This window comes from Eretmochelys imbricata, chromosome 6, assembly GCF_965152235.1.
Source record: "Eretmochelys imbricata isolate rEreImb1 chromosome 6, rEreImb1.hap1, whole genome shotgun sequence".
Lineage (NCBI taxonomy): Eukaryota > Metazoa > Chordata > Testudines > Cheloniidae > Eretmochelys > Eretmochelys imbricata.
This window is the reverse complement of record NC_135577.1, coordinates 39685082-39706926: the sequence shown is the minus strand read 5'-3', so window position 1 is coordinate 39706926 and position 21845 is coordinate 39685082. Positions and strand designations below refer to the sequence as shown.

The following is a 21845-nucleotide window of genomic DNA, read 5'->3' as shown; positions in this document are numbered from 1 at the left end:
GAAATACAAAGTAATCCCAAACTGAGGAATGGTTTCTCAAATTTCCTTTATTTTGACTGAAGCCTGTAAGTTTTTACTTTGGAAAGGACACAGGGCTTGTGTGAATTTAAATTCACATAATTATGTGGGCTAAAAAGAAAAGAAATCCAATTATAACTTGTACAGAGTACTTTAGCAACATGTCACAGTCAGATGGCAACTGTTTAGCATCCTGTTTTTAAAGAAGGGGAGTTGCCCATATTTCAATATACTTGTTCAGAACTGCTCAACGATAGGATTTAAAATTATCTGGAAATAAAAATTATTACTAGTAATGCTTATAATATTTGCACCTTCTGCCTGTATTTATTTGAAGATTTATGTAACAGAGGAGGAAGTCAAGATGAAACCACATGAAAAAAAGAAAATAAATGAGAGAAAACCCTCTAAACTTGTATGTTGTCATCTAAAAACATACATAGCTCCCCAGTGGCCTGAGCTGTGAGGGTCAAGGCAAGCTTTGCCCTCTGACCACATGTGCCCTGCTAATGCAGCAAACTCACAAAAGACAAAGAGCTGGTGTTGCCCTTTAGAGGAATTTAGTATGATAGTTCTGTGTGATAATAGCATATTATATCTGCATTAAGTTGCTGCCGTGTATCAGAAACATTTATCTCCTCAGAACGCCAAGTGATTTCTTATAAACAGCTGCTTGTTTTTAGAGGTGTTATTTTTCTGAATTTCTGACAGTTGAATATCCTACACTTCAAAAAGGCTGACTCCATACAATATGACTGATCACCTTTTTTTCAGGCATCAAAATTATTTCAAGTTTCTGCCATATGTAATGATAATCAAATGCAACTTGAAATAAAAATATGCATCTCTCCATCTGTATCTCTTTCTATAGCGCTGTAGGTGTGTATATATGGGGGGGGAGGACTAGTTTAGATAGGAAATATTACTCACCACAGAGGAAATAGTTTGGATATAACACAGTTCTTAAAACATGGTTCTCATGGGGGGGGGGAAAAGAGTTGGCTACCTGACTGTATACAGACTTTGAGGTATACCTGACTGTAGACAGACTTCTAGAGACAGATACTTTGTAATGTAGCAGTTTTTACAAAACATTCTAAGAATGTTCTAGACTGTCCATTCAGTTCTTCAAAGTTCATTCTCTTCTTCCTTTTAAGGAACAGATATGTTTCATTGTACCTGTATTTCTCTCTTCAACAGAGCCAGTATTGTGCAGAAGCGAATTATTTATTTTCAAGACGAGGGGTCTCTTACCAAGAAACTATGTGAGCAAGGTAAGATGAACCAGGTCCTCCCTTGGCCCTCTTTGAAATGTTCCATCGGCTGCTTCTTGTCCTCTGTATCTAGTTTAAGCTGCTACACCTCAACTTTGATGTTCTGCACAACTCTGTCCTGGTATAGGTTTGGTATCTGCTGTCTGATGATGTTTTCTCACCATCTACGTGATCCTTCTTACAATTTTAATATCCTTTCCCCACTTCCACCCTTGTACTTCTTCCATGTGGACCTATAGGTAGGGCACACCCTCCCAATCACCAGGCAATGACTTCCACACTTCACATTAAATTGCATTCACTTATGCAAATAGATTCATAGATACTAAGGTCAGAAGGGACCATTATGATCATCTAGTCTGACCTCCTGCACAACGCAGGCCACAGAATTTCACCCACCCACTCCTGCGATAAACCTCTCACCTATGTCTGAGCTATTGAAGTCCTCAAATCGTGGTTTAAAGACTTCAAGGAGCAGAGAATCCTCCAGCAAGTGACCCGTGCCCCATGCTACAGAGGAAGGCGAAAAACCTCCAGCGCCTCTTCCAATCTGCCCTGGAGGAAAATTCCTTCCCGACCCCAAATATAGTGATCAGCTAAACCCTGAGCATATCAGCAAGATTCACCAGCCAGATACTACAGAAAATTCTTTCCTGGGTAACTCAGATCCCACCCCATCTAATATCCCATCACAGGTCATTGGGCCTATTTATCATGAATATTTAATTACCAAAACCATGTTATCCCATCATACCATCTCCTCCATAAACTTATTGAGTTTAATCTTAAAGCCAGATAGATCTTTTGCCCCCACTGCTTCCCTTGGAAGGCTTTTCCAAAACTTCACTCCTCTGATGGTTAGAAACCTTCGTCTAATTTCAAGTCTAAACTTCCTGGTGGCCAGTTTATTATCCATTTGTTCTTGTGTCCACATTGGTATTGAGTTTAAATAATTCCTCTCCCTCTCCGGTATTTATCCCTCTGATATATTTATAGAGAGCAATCATATCTCCCCTCAACCTTCTTTTAGTTAGGTGTTAATCTCTGTGTTTATAAATAAGGGCCAAGCCCTCCTTATCATTCCCTGAATGCTGCATAGTGCAGGTGTTTCCAAGATGATAGGGAGGTGGAGATAGAGGTGGAATTGTCAATGATTATCTCTATGTTTCAACATGAAGTGATTATTCCTCTATAGAGCGGTGGGATTTATAAAGAGACAATGCCTTAGGTAATTCCATTCCTTTAGTTATCCTATTGTCTTGTTTTATGTTTGTCTTCATGTTAACTCCTCAGGCAAGGACGGTCTTCATGACAATGCAGACTCTCTTGCGGGAAGATTTTCAAAAGCAGCTAAGGGACTTGAAAGTCAAGGGCATTTGTGCGCCTAAATCCATCAGGTGCTTTTGAAAATCCCAAGGTCAGTGCTTAACAAGTACATAGAACTAGGCGAAAGAAATCAGGCAAGTGGCCCCTAAACTCAGTTTGCTTGGCAAGTAGTATTGCCTTCCTCTCTTTTTCCTGCTATATAGGATTAATTTCTAAACATTTTGAGACTTTCTGTCAAGCTGCCTTTAAACAGAGGTTTAATTTGAGGAGATTCAAACTCGAAGAGGGGGCTCATTAGTCAGATTTCCTGGAAAGGAATGATAATTTCTTTGTGCAGAAATGCAGAGATAACTGTTGTAAGATGATACCACCTCTATCCCCTTCTCCCCACCAGTTTGGAAATCGTTTCGGCTGTGTGTAGTTTAGGAGAAGCTAAGGAGATGACCATTTGATTTTGGGGCTTGAAGTTAAGACCCTGGATTAGTTTAATCTGGCCCTGACTATAATGTGCTTCGTTTTTAAGAAACCGAATGTGTGCTAATAAGATGCTTAACTGGATTTAATAAATCTGACATCCTTGATGCTACCCAAGATTCTCATGTGCCATTATGTTGTTCTCTTTCATACATTCAAGAATGCACATTATATTCATTAAAAATAACCTTTCACATTACGAGTGGTGAGTATGTTGAATAAGACCACTGCAAGCAAGCAAAATAAATGAAACTGAGACAGCTGTTCATGTTCCTGAGAAGAGAGAGAACAGTAGAAAAGCAAGGACATGAAGTTGGGAATAGGAAGTAAATTTGTATCATGTGTATACTAGGAAAATAGGTTGTGTTTAAAATGTATTAGCTAAACATTTTAACTAACATGTTTTTAAACACTAGTGTAGACAGGGCAAGTCATATTTAAAACATGTGAGCTGGTCATGGTCAACCATGTAAATGGGAATCTCGGATTGATCATGACCAGCTAACATATTTTTAAAGGTGTTAAACCTTGTCTATACACGTGTTCAAAATATGTTAGTTAAAACATTTCAGCTAACACATTTTTAAATACAACCTATCTTCCAAATCTAGATGGAGCTTTAGATAGGAAAAGGCATATTAGTCCTGTAAGTGAGTTTTGTGCTTTGATCATATTCAGTTGTGACCTGAAGGCACAGGGCTGCATTGAGTGCTAGGGAAAAGTGTGGAGCTGCGCGGCCCAGCAGAGAAGGCATGAGATCACAAGCAGACACAATGCCTCCTAGGGGAAAGGGGAGGGTATGTGGTCACTGGCCATGCTTTCAGAGAGACCAGCATATGCTGCTTTCAGAAGGTGCAGTGTCTTGGCTCTAGCTCCTTCCTACTTCTTCCACTCCTTTGGAGAGACTAGCGGCACTAGCTTGGAGAAGTCTTTGTGCTCAGGAGATTGAAAGGTCTGCTTTTATACTTCGCTTCCTGTACAAGGCGTCCAGTACTCTCCCTTCCCATGTTCACTCACACAAGAGCCAAATACAGTCTGATCCTCCTTAATCTCTTTTAAGGGCTGACAGATAGGACAATTTGTTACTGTTGGCTTCTTATTAATTCACGAAAGAAAACAGAGCTGTATTTTAACTAGAGTTAGGCTGATGACATCGTGTTTGGCTTCAGCTCTGGATTATATTTAGATTTGGATTTTAGATTAGATTTAGATTTTAAGGCTAAATCAGAGAGCAGCTGTTCTTAGGAAATTTTGATCCAAATAGAAATAAAAACCAGAAGAACTGCCCAGTTTTTGGACCTGAAATGGAACCAAAACCATAGTGGCAGGTTCAGATCCAGGGATATGAAGCCAAATCATTAACCCCACTTTGAAATATCAAGGTTCCAGTTTTGGCCCATAGCTAATTGTAACTCAGAAGAATAAAATACTAGGAGTTATGCTGAGTTACTCCTATTTATAATTGGAGTTTTGCTGTCGTCTGTTGAATTGCAACCGAACATTTTCAATAACTGCTTCTACCGCTGCTTTTTAGACTCGACCTTTGAGGGGGTGACTGATAAACCAATCTTAGACTGTTGTGCCTGTGGAACTGCTAAATATAGACTAACTTTTTATGGAAACTGGTCAGAGAAGACACATCCAAAAGATTATCCACGTGAGTATTATTATTTTATTATTGCAGTAGAATCTAGAGGCTAAAATAAGGAGTGTGGGGATTCTTGGTGAGAGGTGATAAAACTAACCTACAGAAAGACAGTCTACATCAGGGATCAGCAACTTTGGCATGCGGCCCACCAGGGTAAGCCCCCTGGCATGCCGGGCTGGTTTGTTTACTTGCTGTGTCTGCAGGTTCGGCCGATCGCGGCTCCCACTGGCTGCAGTTCACCGTCTCAGGCCACTGGGGGCTGCGGGAAGCGGCGCGGGTGGAGGGATGTGCTGGCTGCCGCTTCCTGCAGCCTCCATTTGGCCTGGGAATGTGAACCGCAGCCAGTGGGAACTGGAATCGGTCGAACCTGCGGACGTGGCAAGTAAACAAACTGGCCCGGACCGCCAGGAGGCTTATCCTAGCAGGCCGCATGCCAAAGATTGCTGATCCCTGGTCTACATTATGATGAATACATGTAATATTACCAACCCCAAGTGTTCGAAAATCTCAAGTCAGTCTCCCAAAAATCAAGAGGTTGGTTTAAAAATCATGAGATTTTAAAATTTTAAATTGGGGTTGATTCGCCTTCTGGCATTTGAGATTTGAAATGTACTGTTTTAGGGTCACATTTTCAAGCTCTCTTTGCAACCATGAGGGTTAGAAACTTATTCTCTCTCTCTATTTTTTTTTTTTTTTAGGGAGTCTCACTTAATTACATAAGTCTTGGTGCTGAGTTTTTTAGAAACACAGGAAATATCACAAGATTCAATATAAAATTTTGAGTTTGCAGCAGTGCATATGCCCAATCCAATGACCATATGGAAAGACTCCCATTGATTTCAGTGGGCACCGAATCAGTCTGTTAATGAGGTTGGCTGAATGTGTACAGCATCATTTATGTGTTCCTCTTTCTTTCACAATGCTAGCTGGATAAATGTTCAAATCTTAAAATACAAACTTTTTTCATAATTTAAATCAAGTATTGCAAAGTTTCTAATCTACAGAATCAGTGGTTTTATGGCAATAAAATGCAAATAGCTTTTATTTTTAAAATTAAATCTACAAAAACATGCATAGAAAATGGGGATCTTTGTTTGTTTTTTATTCTTTTTAGTTCCCCTCTTTGTCTTTTCCATCTTACATTTGTTCTTTAAATATGATCTTCATTATCATTGACAATGATAGGTAGATTGACAAAGGCGGGTGGGCTTAGGGATGAAAGTCATATATTTATTTGGTCTTTAAGCTTTGATAATATGTTGTCTACTGCATGATCTTTATTAAAGCTTTTGTGTGTAGCTTTTCTTTTTAATATCACTGTCACCCAATGTGGTGAATTTTCATCATCAGTCAAAGATTTGTCTGCATATGAATTGTTCCTTGATACTGATTACGCTGTTTCTGTCTCAAGTTTTGCTTTATTAAGTTGAACACAGAATAGTTCAGATACAGCATCATGTGGGTTAGTACAAGTTTGCGATGATATACTAAAACTTGTTTGACTTGCTGGTTGGGCAACAGAACAAACACATGGAGGATAAAACAAGCCATAGTGCCAGTATTCACAGTGATGCTCTTTTGAGATATGAGATGATTTGTGTACCTGCTAAATGGTACCCATTCGGATTCATTGTGTGCATAGATTTGGCTGGTATTACGGACACATTCTGAATAGATGAATCAAATTATTTCTTTTCACTCCCATGGAATGTGTCTTATAATTGATCATGCTTTCCTGCTTATTAGAACATTAGAATGGCCATAGAGAGTCAGACCAATGGTCCATCTAGCCTGGTATCCTGTTTTCTGGCAGTGGCCGATTCCAGATGCTTCAGAGGGAAAAAACAGAGAAGGGCAATTAGCGAGTGATCCATCTCCTGTTGTCCAGTCCCAGCTTCTGGCAGTCAGAAGTGTAGGGAGACCCAACGCATGGGGTTGCATCCCTGACCATCTTGACTGATAGCCACCGATGGACCTGTCCTCCATGAACTTATCTAATTCTTTTTTAAAACCCATTCTAGTTTTGGTCTTCACAACATCCCCTGGCAACGAATTCCACACGTTGACTGTGTTTTGTGTGAAGAAATGCTTCCTTATGTTTCTTTTAAACCTGCTGACTATTAATTTCATTGGGTGACCCCTTTTCCTTGTGTTACGTGAAGTGGATAAATAACACCTCCTTATTCACTTTTTCCATCCCAGTCATTAGTTTATAGACCTCTATTGTATTCCCCTACCCCCCCCCACCCCCGGTGTCTCTTTTCCAAGCCGAACAGTCTGTCTTTTTAATCTCTCCTTGTACGGAAGCTGTACCTCTAATCATTTTTGTTCTCTGTACTTTTTCCAATTCTAATATGTTTTTTGAAGATGAGGTGACCAGAACTGCACACAGTATTCAAGTGTGGGTGTAGCAGGGATTTATATAGTGGCACTGAGATGTTTTCTGTCTTATTATCTATCCCTTTCCTAATGGTTCTGAGCATTCTGTTGCTTTTTTGACTGCTGCTGCACACTGAGTCCACGTTTTCAGAGAATTATCCACAATGATTCCAAAATCTTTGTTGAGTGGTAACAGCTAATTTAGATTCAATCATTTTGTATGTATAGTTGGGATTATGTTTTCCAATGTGCATTATTTTGCATTCATCAATATTAAATTTCATCTGCCATTCTGTTGCCCAGTCACCCAGTTTTTTGAGATCCATTTGCAACTCTTTGTGGTCTGCTTTGGACTTAACTATCTTCAGTAATTTTGTATTGTCTGCAAACTTTACCACCTCACTATTTACCTCTTTTTCCAGATAATTTATGGCTATGTTGAACAGCACTGCTCCTAATACAGATCCTTGAGGAAACCCCCCCCCCATTTACCTCTCTTCACATTTAAAATTAACTATTTATTCCTACCCTGTTTTCCTATCTTTTAATCAGTTACTTATCCATAAGAGGACCTTTCCTCTGATCCCATGACTGCTTACTTTGCTTCTGAGCCTTTGATGTGGGACCAAGTATACTATATCCCAGGGCAAACTTTTTCACCCGGGGGCCACATTGGGGAATAGAAATTGCATGATGGGCTATGAATGCTCACAAAATTGGGGCTGGGGTGCGGGCTCTGGGGTGGGGCTGGGGATGAGGAGTTTGGAGTGTAGGAGGGTGTTCCTGGCTGGGATCGAGGGGTTTGGAGAGTGGGAGGGGGATCAGGGCTAGGGCAGAGGGTTGGGGTGTGGGGAGAGGCTCAGGAGATGCAGGCTTTGAGTGGCGCTTACCTCAAGCAACTCCCGGAAGCAGGGGCATGTCCCTTCTCTGGCTCCTACGCAGAGGCATGGCTAGGCATCTCTGCACGCTGCCCCATCCGCAGGCACTGCTCCTGCAGCTCCCATTGGAGCGCATAGGAGGCAGAGCGGGCTTATCCCACGGCTTCCGGGACCTTTGTGGTGCAGCCCAGACCCAGCCCCCCGGCCAGAGCGGGGCTGAGCTGTGTGATGCAGCCCCAAGCCAACGCCCCAGCCGAGGAGGGGCCAAACTGCGTGGTGTGGCCCCGACCCAGCGCCCCAGCCAGGGTGCCTGTATTCACATCTCAGTGTGGGACAATTTGACACCTCAATCCTGTATTGACATCTCAGTCTGGGACAGTTCTTCATATTGGTCATCTAAAAAGAATGGCTCCGGTGTGGGGATCTTCCTCACATCCTCTGCAGTGAAGACTGATGCAAAGAATTAACTTAGCTTCTCCTCAATGGCCTTGTGTTCCTAGAATGCTCCTTTAGCACCTTAATCATCCAGTGGTCCCATCAGTTGTTTGGCACTCTTCATTCTGATGTACTTTTAAAAAATTGCTGTTCATTTTTGTGTCTTAGTTGTCTTCAAATTCTTTTTTGGCCTGCCTAATTATACTTTTATGCTTGACTTGACAGAGTTTGTTCCTCTTTATTTTCCTCAATAGGATATGACTTTCAATTTTTAAAGGATGTCTTTTTATCTCTAACTACCTCTTTTACTCTGTTGTTTAACCATGGTGATGTTTTTTGGTACTCTTACTGTTTGTTTTTTTTATTTGAGATATATGTTTAGTTTGAAAGTTTCTGTGTTGTTTGCAGGCATTTCACCCTTGTGACTTACTTTTAATTTCTGCTTAATTGGTCTCCTCATTTTTGTGTTTTCCCCCTTTTTGAAGATAAATCCTACTGTGGTGGGTTTCTTTGGTACCCCCACGCCCCCAAAAGGATGTTAAATTTAATTACATTATAGTCGCTGTTACCCTGAGAGGTTCAGCTCTATTTACTTCTTGGACCAGATCCTGTGCAGCACTTCGGTCTAAATAAAAGAATTGCTTCTTCCCTTTTGGGTTCCAGAACTAGCTTCTCCAAGAAGCAGTCATTAATGGTGTCTAGACAATGTTATCTCTGCTTCCCTTCCTGAGGTGACATGTTCCCAGTCAATATGGGGATGGTTGAAATCCCCCATTATTATTGGGTTTTCTGTTTTTCAAGCTCTCTAATCACCTGAGCATTTCACAATCAGGTCAGGCTAGACGATCATAATCGTCTTAAAGTCTATGATTCTATGAATCACCTTCAACATCCCGATAAGGTGTTTGGTGGTATATTCCTACTGCTGTACTCTTATCATTTAACATGGAATTTCTAGCTGTAGAGATTCTAAGGTACTGTTTGATCCATTTAAGATTTTTACTATATTTGACTCTGTGCTTTCTTTCACATATAGAGCCACTCCCCAACCTGCATGACCTACTCTGTCATTTCTATATATTTTGTACCCTGGTATTACCATGTCCCACTGATTATCATAATTCCATGACATTGCTGTGATACCCTAGTATATCAATATCCTCATTCAATTTTTACTTACTTCTCTACATCTTTGCTTATTTCTTCTCTTCTTCCTTTCTTTAGAGAGATTTTAGTGTATTATTCTTCCTCCATGATTCTCAGACAGAAAAACTTCCATTAACCACTTAAAAATGTTCTGACTATGCTTCAGTCTATCCTTCATGAATCATTAAGCGTATGCTATGCGTAGGTCTAGATGAATGCTAGTAAATAAATAAATAAAATCTATAAACATATGTTAGAATTGTAAAATGTATTAATTTTGTCTATGTTCATGCATCATTTTACTCATATATTTGTGCAATCTGCTTGTTCTGGCACGCGTGTCCATGGAAAGCAAATTTCAATGATGCATAGATGAAAATGAACAGAAACCCAATTTTGAGCTGAAATGGAATCTTTCAGTCATGTGACTTATTACACTACAAGTAACTGGGTAGCACAGAAGCTGAATACTCACATAAAAATAATATTGGTTTAATAGTTTGAATAACAAATAAATATGAGCTACCTGCTCAGGGGTATTCTATGAGAAGAAAAGAAGGGTTATTTTTTATTACAATGGATATGGCAGAGTGGTTTTTGACACAGCAGGGCAGGACTTCAAGTTAAAATGAAAGAACTTGACGGAAGTCTCCACCCGACACAGTAATATAAAAAAAATCAGTGTTTATAATGATTTGGTAAAGGAGGGTCGCTTTCATATAATTACTCCTATTGTCCCTTTTTTCTTCTTTTAATTATAACAGTGGATCCATGTAGACACATGGTTATTTACTATTTTAGAAGTTCAGGATTTGACCCCATTTCAGTCAAGAGTGTACGCAATCACAAGGATCAAACTAATTATTGGGAAGGAATCATGTAATAAGAGGATTAAATGTTGTTACCCTTAATGATTAGAAAACAAAATAAAGAAAGCTACAGTCATTATTTGTTTCTACATCTGTAGACTCTCCCATCATTAACATATAATTAGAAAAGTCTCATTATGAAAGCACAACAAATCTATTCTCTTTACACCAAGTCTTGTTCACATTAGAATCAGTGGGACTTTTGACACTGGACCTCAGTGGCAGCAGGATTGGACTGAGGCAGAAGAGTCACTAACAAATTTCTAGCTAAAATTTCTGGAAGGCCAGAGAAATTTTTCACGTGTCCACACTTAGGCCTTGTCTACACTACAAAATTAGGTCGAATTTGTAGAAGTCGGTTTTGTAGGAAGCGTTTTTATACAGTCAATAGTGTGTGTCCCCACACAAATGCTCTAAGTGCATGTAGTCGGCGGAGTGTGTCCAGAGTACCAAGGCAACCGTCGACTTCCGGATCATTGCACTGTGGGTAGCTATCCCACAGTTCCCGCAGTCTCCAGCCACCCATTTGAATTCTGGGTAGAAATCCCAGTGCCTGATGGGGCTAAAACATTGTCGTGGGTGGTTCTGGGTACATATAGTCAGGCCCCCCCTTCCCTCCCTCCCTCCGTGAAAGCAACAGCAGACAATCATTTTGCGCCTTTTTTCTTGAGTTACATGTGCAGACGCCATACCACGGCAAGCATGGAGCCCGCTCAGCTAACTGTCAGCGTATGTCTCCTGGGTGCTGGCAGACGTGGTACTGCATTGCTACACAGCAGCAGTTTATTGCCTTTTGGCAGCAGACAGTGCAGTATGACTGGTAGCCGTCGTCGACGTAGTCCAGGGTGCTCTTTTAACTGACCTCGATGAGGTCAGGGGTGCCTGGGCAAACATGGGAGTGATTCAGCCAGGTCATTTCCCTTTTAAGTTTCGTCTCATGGCGATTCAGTCCTACTGGCAGTGCACTGTCTTTTAATCTGCAGCCAGCAGAAGACGATCAGCAGTCCTACTGCACCGTCTTCTGCTGAGCACCCAGGAGATGACGATGGCTAGAGGTCGTACAGCACAGTCTGCTTCCAGCAAGATGTATAAAGATAGATGAAGTAGATCAAAACAAGAAATAGACCAGATTTTTTTTGTATTCATTTTCTCCTCCCTCCCTCTGTGAAATCAACGGCCTGCTAAACCCACTTTTGAGTTCTATCCTTGAGGGGGCCATTCTGTTTCTTGCAAAGCCACCCCCTTTGTTGATTTTAATTCCCTGTAAGCCAACCCGGTAAGCCATGTTGTCAGTCACCCCTCCCTCCGCCAGAGCAATGGCAAACAATCATTTCGTGCCCTTTTCCCTGGATTGCCTGAGCAGGAGCAGATGCCATTGCACAGCAAGCATGGAGCCTGTTCAGCTCACCACAGCAGTTATGACTGTTGTAAACACCTCGCACATTATTGTGCAGTGTATGCAGAACCAGCACCTGAAAAATCAGGCGAGGAGGCGACGGCAGCGCAGTGATGAGGACATGAACACACTTTTCTCTAAAACCGCGTTCCCCCGCAATTTGGAGATCATGGTGTTAATGGGGCAGGCTCGTGCCGTGGAATGCTGATTCTGGGCCTGAGAAACAAGCACAGACTGGTGGGACCGCATAGTGTTGCAGGTCTGGGATGATTCCAGTGGCTCCGAAACTTTTGCATGCGTAAGGGCACTTTCATGGAACTTTGTGACTTGCTTTCCTCTGCCCTGAAGCGCAAGAATACCAAGATGAGAGCAGCCCTCACAGTTCACAAGCGAGTGGCAATAGCCCTGTGGAAGCTTGCAACGCCAGACAGCTACCAGTCAGTTGGTAATCAATTTGGAGTGAACAAATCTACTGTGGGGGTTGCTGTGATGCAAGTAGCCAACGCAATCATTGAGCTGCTGCTGTCAAAGGTAGTGACTCTGGGAAATGTGCAGGTCATGCTAGATGGCTTTGCTGCAATGGGATTCCCTAACTGTGGTGGGGCTATAGACGGAACCCATATCCCTATCTTGGGACCAGATCACCAGGGCAGCCAGTACATAAACCGCAAGGGGTACTTTTCAATGGTGCTGCAAGCACTGTTGGATCACAAGGGATGTTTCACCAACGTCAACATGGGATGGCCGGGAAAGGTTCATGACGCTCGCGTCTTCAGGAACTCTGGTCTGTTTAAAAGGCTGCAGGAAGGGATTTACTTCCCAGACCAGAAAATAACTGTTGGGGATGTTGAAATGCCTATAGTTATCCTTGGGGACCCAGCCTACCCCTTAATGCCCTGGCTCATGAAGCCGTACACAGGCAGCCTGGACAGTAGTCAGGAGCTGTTCAACTATAGGCTGAGCAAGTGCAGAATGGTGGTAGAGTGTGCATTTGGACGTTTAAAGGGTCACTGGCACAGTTTACTGACTCACTCAGACCTCAGCGAAACCAATATTCCCATTGTTATTGCTGCTTGGTGTGTGCACCACAATCTCTGTGAGAGTAAGGGGGAGACTTTATGGCGGGGTGAGAGGTTGATGCAAATCACCTGGCCGCTGAATAAACGCAGCCAGACACCAAGGCAGTTAGAAGAGCACAGCAGGAAGCGGTGCACATCAGAGAAGCTTTGAAAACCAGTTTCATGACTGGCCAGGGTACTGTGTGACACTTCTGTTTGTTTCTCCTTGATGAAAACCTGCCCCCTTGGTTGACTCTAATTCCCTGTAAGCCACCCACCCTCCCGCCTTCGATCACCGTTTGCTTGCAAAGGAAATAAAGTCACTATCGTTTAAAAAACATGTATTCTTTATTAATTGATTATAAAAATAGGGAGATAACTCACAAGGTAGCCCGGGTGGGGTGTGGGAGGAGGGTAGGAGGGAAGGAAAAGGCCACTTTAAAACTTGTTGAATGCCAGCCTTCTGTTGCTTGGGCTGTCCACTGGGGTGGAGTGGTTGGGTGCCCGGAGCCTCCCCCCCCGCTGCGTTCTTGGGCTTCTGGGTGAGGCGGCTATGGAACTTGGGGAGGAGGGAGGGCAGTTAATCAGGGGCTGCAGCGGCAGTCTGTGATCCTGCTGCCGTTCATGAACCTCCACCAGACGCCGGAGCATGTCCGTTTGATCCCGCAGTAGCCCCAGCGTTTCCTCATGCCTCCTCTGATCTTCCTGCCGCCACCTCTCCCCATGTTCATCGGCCACTGTCCTGTACTCTGCTATTGTGTCCCTCCACACAGCTCTGTCAGTGCCGGACGACTGCATGAGCTCAGAGAACATTTCATCGCGCGTGCGTTTTTTTCGCCGCCTTGTCTGAGAGAGCCTCTGGGATGGAGGAGGGAGGCTTGAAACATTTGCAGCTGCTGGAGGAAAAAAAGGGAGTGAAGTATTTAAAAAGATACATTTTACAGAACAATGGCTGTACTCTTTCACGGTGAACAACACTAGTCACATTACATAGCACATGTGATTTTGGTACAAGGTTGCATTTTGCATCTTATATTGAGTGCCTGTGGCTTTGGTGTTAGAGATCACACACGCAGGGCCAGGCAACAGAATTCGGCTTGCAGGCGGCCATGGTAAGCCATAGTCTTTCGGCTTCTGCAACCTTCATAACAGCAGCCCCCTCCTTTCCCATACCAAGCAAAGCCCGTCGAGTTGGCCATCTACTGCTGCAGCTTTCCTGTTAATGTGCGGCAGCAGAAACCAAACTAACCTCCTCCCCCCCATCCAATATTCTGGGATGATCGCTTTTCCCCTCCCCCCACCGCCTGGCTGGTATCAGGGAAGATCCCTGCTAGCCAAACACGAACAGCTCAGCGCCAATGGCCCCCCCTCCCACCGCGTGGCTAACTGCAGGGAGGATTTCTTTTCAGCCACAGGCAAACAGCCCAGTAGGAATGGGCACCTCTGAATGTCCCCTTAATCAAATTCCCCTATTTCAACCAGGTTACCATGAACGATATCACTCTCCTGAGGATAATACAGAGAGACAAAGAACGGATGATACTTGAGTGACAGCAAACACCGGGACCATACACTGCCAGGCTTTGTCATGCAATGATACCAGATTACTTGCTACTAGCATGGCGCGGTAAAGTGTCCTACCATGGAGGACAGAATAAGGCTGCTCTCCCCAGAAACCTTCTGCAAAGGCTTTTAGAGTACCTCCAGGAGAGCTTCATGGAGATGTCCCTGGAGGATTTCCGCTCCATCCCCAGACACGTTAACAGACTTTCCAGTAGCTGTACTGGCCACGAATGCATCCCAAGTCCTCAGGGCTACTTAATCATTAAAAAACGCTTGCTTTTATAACATGTATTATATTTTAAAAGGTAAACTCACCAGAGGTCCCTTCTCTGGCTTCGTTGAGTTGGGAGGGTATTTCAGTCAGGGTGATAAAAAGTTCCTGGCTGTCAGGGAGAACGGTGTGCTGTGTGCTCTGCCCAAGCTCGTTGTCCTCCTCCTCATCTTCCCCATCTGCAAAATCCTCAGCCATGGCGGAGAGTACCCCATCATCGGAGTCCACGGACAGGGGTGGGGTAGTGGTGGTGGCCCCCCCCCAGAATTGCATGCAGCTCAGCATAGAAGCGGCATGTCTGGGGCTCTGTCCCGGAGCGTCCGTTTGATTCTTTGGTTTTCTGGTACGCTTGTCTGAGCTCCTTAAGTTTCATGCGGCACTGTTTCATACATCCCTGATGTAGCCTCTGTCCCTCATGGCCTCTGAGATTTTTTGAAATGTTTTGGCATTTCATCTTTTGGAACGTAGTTCTGATAGCACAGATTCCTCTCCCCATACAGCGATCAGATCCAGTACCTCCCGTTCGGTCCATGCTGGAGCTCTTTTTCGATTCTGGGACTGCATGGTCACCTGTGCTGATGAGCTCGCCTGGCCAAACAGGAAATGAGATTCAAATGTTCCTGGGGCTTTTCCTGTACACCCGGCCAGTGCATCGAAGTTCAGAGTGCTGTCTAGAGTGGTCATAATGGTGCACTGTGGGATAGCTCCCGGAGGCCAATACCTTTGAATTGCGTCCACACTAACCCTAATTCGAAAAGGTGATGTCGATTTCAGCACTAATCCCCTCGTTGGGGAGGAGTACAGAAATCGGTTTTAAGAGCCCTTTATTCGAAAAAATGGCTTAGTTGTGTGGACGGGTGCAGGGTTAATTCGGATTTAATGCTGCTAAATCCGACATAAACTCGTAGTGTAGACCAGGCTTAGAGGTATTAAAAATGAAAAGTAGTTGTCAAAATTGCTGTTTAAAATGTTGAGGCCATGCAACTATTAAATTAAAATAAAATCCTGTTCACTATTGACTGTGTTGAATCACTGACTAATTGTCATACCACTGCAGAAATGTTCACAAATATATTTTCAGTCCAGTGGTTTCTATAAATATAATATGGCTGTCCATCATATTATATATCACCTTCCATTGTAATTGGAGAAGATTTCTCATACTGATCTCCAAAGGGGAATATTATTTTAAAATTCATACTACCTCCCATTTATTCATTTACAGTAGGAGCTAGAGAAGGAGAATATTCTGTTTCTCACGCTATATGGTTCCAGTGTTGGTAGGAAAAAATCTCCCTTATCAAGAGCAAATTTGGAAAATTGAGGTTTTGGGGGTTTCTTTTTGGTTGTCTCTGACAACTGAAAAAGCTAAAATTTCCCTTTGCTCTGACAACAGCAATATAGCTAATATATAAACAAGATACAAACACTTATATTTCTCATTCATGTTTCCCGCTAATTTATTTGCTAACTCTTACCTTAACAGATTCCAAGACTATAACATTGACCTTTCTTTACATTTGTATTCTCTATGACTAGCAAACAAGAACTGCAGAGAAGCACTATACAATTGTGACTTTAAAAATAAATAAATAAAACCTAGCCAAGTCCTAACACTACTATAACATGTAGTATATTTTTTCCTCAATACACAGGAATTTCCATACACTGCTCCATTTTATGTGCTTTAATTTACTCCAAAGAACTGTTTATGCCAAAGAGGCATTGTTTTTATGATAAAAAAGAGCTTCAGCAAGCTATTTGACAAAGCCTTGAACTCAAGCAAATGTCACTTTCCAAGTCCAAAAACACTTCACTATGTTAGGCACACAATAAGGGATGATTTAACTGAAGTTACACCATGAAGCTGAAGAACTTGTGTTCCATTAAAATTAAAATTGTCTTGTTATGTGTAGGAACCAACAGAGCTAAAGAATCCACACAACAATGCTCGGGATGAAATCACTGCATTATATGCTTGTTCTGAGTGTGTTGTTCTTCGAGTGCTTGTTCACGTCCATTCCACATTCGGTGTGCGCATGCTGCATGCATGAGTGTTGGAAACTTTTTCCCTTAGCGGCTCCCAGCAGGGCCCCCCGAGTGGTGCCACTGTGCCGCGCATATATACCCCTGCTGGCCTGACCCCCTCCAGTTCCTTCTTACTGTCGGCGGTGTGGAACAACCTCTCTCTCTCTCTCTCTCGTAGAAGAGTAGTCCCTTAGCCTTCAGAGTAGCTGTTATCAGTTCATTAACATACCTGTTGTGGACATTTAAGTACTTGGAGGCTTCCAGCACCTGCCCTGGGCCACGGGGCATGCCGCAGGCCCATGGCTTCAAGGCTTGCACCACGTGCCGCAAACCTATGCCAAACTCGTGTCTATGTTGCCTGGGGGATGGACATCAAACTGAACGGTGTAGGATTTGCAAGACGTTTAAGCCAAGAACAAGGAAAGAAAGAGACTTTCGTCTAAAGCAGCTGTTGATGGAGGCTGCATTGCAGCCGCTGGGCCCGGAGCGTCCGATGCTGGCTCAGGCTTCCTCTGTGCGTAGTGCCCCGGAGCTATCGAGAGACCCAGCACCGGCTGAGCACCATAAACTGTCAGCCCCAGAGCGCCAGGCTTGGCCCTGGCACCGCTCGTCCTCCCCGGTATGGCCCCCAGCACAGCCAAAAGGCAGGCACAGTCATTTCCCGCACAGGAGGCCGGTGCCTCCCAAGGCCCTGAGCGCCGATAAGAGCAGGAAGGCCGCGGTACCGGGGCTGACACCGGCAGTCCCGGCAGCACAAGCCCCACCGAGCCCAGACCTAAGTGAGCTCAGTGTGGACGATGGGCTCGAGGGCATAACGGATCAGCCCTCTACACCTGGCACGTTTGAGGCTGCAAAGGACCTCATCGAGCTGTCGGTGGTGAGCCCCCTCCCTTACGGGGAGAGCCCTCCAGCACCCATGCCTCGGGTGCCATTGAGGGGTAAGCAGGTGTGCTGCTCGAGGACACTGTCCCGGCACCGCTTCCAGAGTTGGTCCTGATCAAGCTCCGACTCCGCGGACTCACAGTTGCCAGTGGCCCAGAAGGAGGTTGCGGCACTGGCAGTGTGTCAGCGTGAGGAAGCACCGGAAAGGGCACGCTGCTCTCCGGCACCACCCAGAGACCGGCACCGGGAGGAATTGAGACGGCCCTCACCAGAGGACTCCTGCAGATGGTCCCGGTCCAGGGAACACCAGCACCGGTTCCGCTCCCACTCAGCCAGGAGCCGCTCATTCTCCCACTGGCGCAGATTCTTGGCACTGCCTTGGCCTTCGCAATTGGCGTCGCCACACTCCGGCGCCGACTCCGGCTGCTATAGCTACCCACACCGGGCCCCGGACAGCAGGGACCCTCAGGTGGGCTGGCAACCCCAATGCGGGTCTCCAGGCTATTGGCCCTTCTGGACCCCCTGGGCCTATCAGGAGCACCAAGGGGCCCTGTCCAGGGCAAGTTACTTGGTGCAGCGGTCCCAGTTCCCTCACCAATACCAGATGGTGCTGGAGGCTACAGTATCCAGGCCTCCAGCGTCCCCCCAGCATAGACCGGGGAGACTGGCACCGAGTCCGGTGCTGTCCCATGGACTCCCACCCCGGCCTGAGCCGGAGGACCCTCCCACGGAAGAAGGGGAGCAGGAGGACCAACCAAAGGGGGTCGAGCAGCAGCTAACCTCCTCGTCTTCCCCGGATGAGGCGATAGCGGGTACAGAGGTGTCCGGCCCTCCACCGATAGATCATAGAGCCCACCAGGAATTGCTGTGCAGGGTCGCCCAGAACTTGGGATTGCAGGCCGAGGAGATGGTTGAGCAGGAGGACCCTATGGTGGACATTTTGAGCTCTGAAGGTCCATCCAGAATAGCGCTCCCACTCATTAAGACCATTCAGTCCAAACATAAGACTATATGGCAGACCCCGGCCTCCAGTGCTCCAATGGCCAAAGGAGTGGAGCGTAAATACTTTGCCCCATCTAACAGCTATGAGTTCCTGTTCTACCACCCGAGTCCATGCTCCCTACTGGTCTCAGCAGTAAACGAAAGGGTGTGCCATGGACAGCAGGCCCCGGCCCCTAAGGCAAAGGAGGTGAAACACCTGGACCTTTTTGGCAGAAAGGTGTACTCATCTGGGGGCCTTCAGCTGAGGATTGCGAACCAGCAGGCCATCCTCAACAGGCACAGTTTCAACTCCTGGGCATCAGTGGGGAAGTTTAAGGACAACCTCCCGTGAGGTTCCCAACAGGAGTTCACGGCCGTGGTGGCCGAGGGCAAGGCAGTAGCCAAGACCTCTCTCCAGGCCTCCCTGGATCCAGCAGATGCGGCGCTAGAACAATTGCGTCAGGGGTGGTCATGAGGCGCTCAGCATGGCTCCAGGAGTCAGGCCTGCCGCCCGAGGTCCAGAGTAAACTCCAGGACCTCCCCTTCGAAGGTTCCGGGCTCTTCTTGGACCAGACGGACACAAGGCTGCACAACTTAAGTCGCTGGGTATGCACACCCTGGCGACCCAGAGGAAGCCCTTTAAGCCGCAGCCTCCCCCTCAACGCCAGTACCAGCCTCGCCATAGGCATGAGCCTTACCATAGGTGAGGCAGGGATAACAGGTGATGGTGCAACAACAATAGTAACAATAATGTGCCGGGCCAGAACCAAGGCCAGCACAAACCCCAGCCAGGCACTAAGCCAGGCTTTTGAAGGTGCACTCGAGGACAGCGTACCAGACCAGTCACCGGATCCGTCCCTTTGTTTCCTGAACCTCCCGTCCCGTTTCTCCCGTGAGTGGTCAACCATTATGTCAGACTGTTGGGTCTTACGCATGGTGTGGAACGGGTACTCGCAGCAGTTTGCCTCCCTTTCCCCCCCACCTCCATTCCCTTCCCTGTCGCTCTTCAAGGACCCCTCTCATGAGCATCTCCTAGAGAAGAAAGTCCACTTGCTGTTAGAGGCGGGGGCAGTAGAGGCGGTGCCGCACAGCCTAAGGGGGAAGGGGTTCTACTCCCGGTACTTCCTCATCCCCAAGGCCAAAGGGGGCTTCGCCCCATCCTAGACCTGCGTGGGCTCAACAAGTTCCTGGTCAAGGCCCAGTTCTGCATGGTCTCTCTGAGCACCATCATCCCCTCCCTGGATCCGGGGACTGGTACGCTGCCCTCGACATGAAGGATGCGTACTTTCATATTGCCATCCACCCAGTAGGCGGTTCCTACGCTTCACCATGGGCCAAGAACATTACCTGTTTGCGGTTCTCCATTTCAGTCTAGCTGCAGCCCCAAGGGTGTTCACGAAGTGCATGACAATGGTGGCGGCCTCTTATGGAGGCAGAGAATCCAGATGTACCCGTACCTTGACGACTGGCTCCTGACAGGCCGATCCGAGGCGGAAGTGCGGGGCCATGTGGAGGTGGCCCTGAGATTGTTCCGCGAGCTGGGGCTCCTGATCAACGTCCCCAAATCCACACTCATACCCACGCAGAGATTGGAATTCATAGGGGCAGTCCTGGATGCAGTGCAGGCCAGGGCAAGCCTTCCAGTATCCTGATTCCGGGCTATCCAGCAAGCGGTGGCCTCCCTGCCCCAGATTCCAACGACAGTGGCCAGGTGCTGCCTGTGGCTGCTGGGCCACATGGCAGCATGCACGCACGTGGTCAGGCATGCCAGACTGAGACTCAGGACTCTGCAGGCGTGGCTCGCTTGGGTGTACCGCCCAGGCAGGGAGCCCCTGGACTTGGTAGTGACAGCCCCAAGGGACGTGCTGGACTCCCTGCTGTGGTGGCAGTCCCAGTCTGTGGTTTGCGAAGGCATCCTCTTTGGCACCCCACAACTGGACCTGACGCCAGTGACAGACGCATCAGACCACGGATGGGGGGCTCACCTGGGGGACCTCATGACGCAGGGGTTGTGGTCCGGAACAGAGCGGTCGCTCCATATCAATGTGAAGGAGCTCAGGGCGGTTCATCTTGCCTGCCAGACCTTTCACGCAACTCTGAGTGGTCACAGCATGACAGGTCTGACAGACAACACTACTGCCATGTTTTATACAAACAAACAGGGCAGGGCTCGTTCCTCGCCACTCTGTCGCAAGGCTCTCCTCCTCTGGGATCTTTGCATTGCCCATGCAATTCACCTCGAGGCGTCCTATCTCTTGGGGGTATGAAACGAGCTGGCGGACTCCCTCAGCAGGTCGTACCACAAGCACGAGTGGACGCTCAGGGTGGACATTGTGCTTTTGCTCTTCCACAGGTGGGGGTTTCCCCGGGTAGATCTATTTGCCACCAGGGCCAATGCGCAGTGTCCACGGTTCTGCTCGTTCCAGGGCTGCAGCCTGGGCTCACTCACGGACACATTTGTGATCCCGTGGAGAGGGGGCTTGATGTATGCCTTCCCCCCGTTCCCCTTGGTGTACAGGGACAGGTGTGGCGGTGATCCTCATCGCCCCAGGCTGCGCCCACCAGCACTGGTACCCCACTAGTCCTGTCCCTACACCAGAACCTCATTAAACAGGACGGCGGGCGGCTTCTCCACCCTGACCTACAGTCACTGCACCTGATGGCATGGAGGCTCTGTGACTAAATGCCCTGGAGAGCCAGTGCTCCCTTCCTATGCAGCAGATTCTGCTTGGCAGTAGAAAGCCCTCTACCAGGGCGGCCTATATGGCCAAGTGGAAAAGGTACTCATGTTGGTGTGAACCCCGACAGGTGCGGCTGTGCCAGGCCCCGTTGCAGGCCATCCTGGAGTACCTCCTGCAACTCAAGCAGCAAAGGCTAGCCCCGTCCTCACTCAGAGTGCACCTGGCAGCCATCTTCGCCTTCCATCGGAGTTCTCAGGGGGCTCAGTGTTTTCCCACCCAATGGTGGGGTGGTTCCTTAAAGGGTTGGAAAGGGTGTTCCTGTACTCCTGCCCTCCAGTCCCTGCGTGGAACCTTAACCTAGTCCTCTCTAAACTCATGGGACCCCCTTTCGAGCCCCTCGCTTCCTGTTCTCTCCTCCACCTTTCCTGGAAGGTGGCATTTCTGGTTGCCATTACCTCAGTGTTGCGGGGTGGTTACCCGCTCCTGCCCTGTGGGGCTTAAAAGCCAGCCCTGGGAGGGAGCCAGGGCTGAGGGCAAG

General features: G+C 46.6%; 1 protein-coding gene across 1 annotated transcript in view; it reads left to right on the top strand.

Annotated features, from left to right (window-relative positions):
* SPON1 (spondin 1) overlaps positions 1-21845 on the top strand; it is a 319734-nt gene that overhangs the window by 79718 nt on the left and 218171 nt on the right. Inside the window, exons 4-5 of the mRNA XM_077820112.1 lie at positions 1219-1292; positions 4627-4749. Of these exons, the coding sequence (XP_077676238.1) occupies positions 1219-1292; positions 4627-4749 (197 nt within the window). The remainder of the gene's footprint in view (positions 1-1218; positions 1293-4626; positions 4750-21845) is intronic.